This window comes from Sinocyclocheilus rhinocerous, unplaced genomic scaffold (assembly GCF_001515625.1).
Source record: "Sinocyclocheilus rhinocerous isolate Xijiao unplaced genomic scaffold, SAMN03320098_v1.1 scaffold1295, whole genome shotgun sequence".
Lineage (NCBI taxonomy): Eukaryota > Metazoa > Chordata > Actinopteri > Cypriniformes > Cyprinidae > Sinocyclocheilus > Sinocyclocheilus rhinocerous.
In genome coordinates, this window is record NW_015660499.1 from 2,082,027 (window position 1) to 2,084,826 (window position 2,800).

Genomic DNA, 2,800 nt, shown 5'->3' on the forward strand with positions numbered 1-2,800 from the left:
AAAACATATATATATATATATATATATATATATATATGTGTGTATGAAGAGTTCAGATGCAAAAGCCTCTCAATGCCATCTGAAATTTTTTTCTAAAATGATCATTTTTATCAGGTTCCTATATTTATGTTCAGCTATTTCTCTTTAATTGCGTAGAAAAGGACCTATACATTGCCATTAGAGTAAAATTACTGAACCTAAACATAGGAGCCTGATACAAAATGATCATTTTAGATGAAAATTTCAGATGGCACTTAGAGGCTTTTGCATCTTAACTCTTCATATATATATATATATATATATATTATAACATCATGCATTATGTGCTGCTGAAAAGCATAAAGCAACAAAAATATTGATTATTTTTCTTAACTCTACATATATATATATATATATATATATATATATTATAACATCATGCATTATGTGCTGCTGAAAAGCATAAAGCAACAAAAATATTGATTATTTTTACTGGCAGTGCATCATATCTAAGACCAGATTTCCAAACGCTATAAGCAGTTGTGTAGCCCACCAATAACATGAGGGCATTCAGCAGTAGAAACACGCACTTTGACAAATACATGTACTTCCAGCAAAAAAACTAATCTCAGTATGTGTGTGTGAACGTCGCGTTTCACTGAAGTGACCCTTTCTAATCTCTCCACACCACAGAACACAGGAGATGCCGTATACGACTGGGCGCTTCAGGCTTATGTTGCTGGGGAGAAACTCATCAAGGTCAAACCTGCCTCAAAGAAAGTGAGTCTGGCTCTTCTCACACAGACTTTACATTCATGCATTTGCCAGATGCTTTTATCCAAAGCCATTTTACATTGCATTCAAGGTTTGCATTTTTTGCATTAGGAATCATACCCACAGCCTCTACTGTTTGACCTACAGAAAGCATTAGAATACTGCAAATATTGTGTTTGGAAACAGCCTGAGCACTTTTTGTTTTGTGTTTTAATAGGATCAAGCAGAAAAGAGTTCAAGCGGGGAGACCAAAGCTTAGGTACAAAATATCAAACATCATGAACAGCAGAGAAACACAACACAGGTGCACACAGTGCATAAATAACATTAATATAGTCATAATATAACAAACCCTTTTTTGTTTTTTTCACATAAAACCTGTTAGATTTTTTGGTTAGTGCTGCACACTAAAATGCATTTTTTTTGTGAATGAAGTCCTCAAGTTCACACAGGTGTCCAGCAGATGAAGCACAGGTGTAGAGGAGCACATTAACAAGCAACGTCATCCAATAATATCACTTTTTTGTTAAATGCTTTGCTTTAGTTGCTTTGTTGAAATATTTAAAATATATGTTACTTGGTTTAATATTTTGTTACCTAATGCAATGACATTCAGACATTTTAATATCGCGCATTAGAAATGTTTGCTGTGAAAGTAAAATAAAATATTATTTTTTGAAGGTCGATGCAAAACAAACAAAACACCTTTTTTGTCCTATTTTTTTAATCTTTTGCTTTAGTTATTTTGTTTTACTGGAAATCTTTATTTGCATTAGATTGCAAAATATTAAACCAAGTGTCATCTTAAATAAAATATATTTTAAATTATATATTTAATATATAATTTACAATATATTTTATATATTTTGCAATCTAATGCAATGGCATTAAGGTAGGTGTGTGTGTGTGTGTTTTACAGATTAAATATGCCACTCATTCTTTTTCTCAGAAGTCCTCATGACTGTGGTTTGCGGTGTTGTTTGTTTACAGGTGCACCATCGTCTCTCAAGTCGTTTCTCTGACAGTGAGGTTTTGATGCAGGATCTCCATCCCTTCATGACCTGCTTTTGCACTAGCCACTTCCTTTCATCTGTCAATCATCAGACGGGAGTTAGTGGCTTGACTGGAAAGTTCTGAATTTGAAAACAAACGACTGGGATTGTATTAAAAACAGTGTATCAAAAATAAATGTGATGGTGTGATTTCTGACTGAAATGATTGTATACATATGCAATTATATATTGTATGCATATACTGCGTAGGGTGCAAAGAGGAAATGTTAACTTCATTTGGGGTTTACATGTTAATGTCAGCACAGTTTCTCAGTCTGAACTTCCTCTTCCTGCGCAAACACTAAGAAAAAATAAAAATGCAACTGCAGCAGTTAAACAATCTCTGAACGAGTTAAGCCTAGTTTCAGACGTCAGGTTGTTTCCAAACAGCAGAAAACAATTAAATCACTTCCTAAACAGAGTCATTGTCGCACTTACTGGTTTTTACCTTATTATAATAAAGTATAACTTCGCCCGCTAAAGAGAAGTCTAAAGTCAACATGCAAATAATGAAATATTTTAAAGCAAAAATCCTGAGGTAATGAACCAAAAAATTTGAGTGTTTCTTTAACAGGGGACAACAGGGTTAACATTGATCCAACAGAGCTTTCACTCAGTCGGTTTCTCAGAGTATAATCTTTATTTATTGACCGATACATTGCAGGTGTGATCAATAGACTACACAACAGCTGTAATCATGATCCTCCTCTATGGAACGTCTCCTCCCGCACTGGCGTCTACTTGGATGACATCTTGAGTAGGTTGCACTTGTCGATCTCGTACAGATGCCATCCCTCCTCGTGCGAGAGATCAGCCGCTCCGCGCCGCTTGTAGAACTCGATGGACGACGTGTTCCACTCGGCCACGATGAAGTGCATGCCGCTGCATCGAGTCTTCACTGCCGTCTGCAGCCAATGATAGAGAGAGAGAGAAAAAAAAAAAAAAAAAAAAAAACTGAACAAACTTACATGCGGCGTGAAATAACAAATTGGGTG

General features: G+C 35.2%; 1 protein-coding gene across 1 annotated transcript in view; it reads right to left on the reverse strand.

The window, feature by feature from the left end:
* Positions 1 to 1,643: 1,643 nt before the first annotated feature.
* LOC107725150 (diamine acetyltransferase 1-like) overlaps positions 1,644 to 2,800 on the reverse strand; it is a 3,507-nt gene continuing 2,350 nt past the window's right edge. Inside the window, exon 6 of the mRNA XM_016534314.1 lies at positions 1,644 to 2,710. Coding sequence (XP_016389800.1) covers positions 2,543 to 2,710 — 168 coding nt within the window. The 3' untranslated portion in view covers positions 1,644 to 2,542. The remainder of the gene's footprint in view (positions 2,711 to 2,800) is intronic.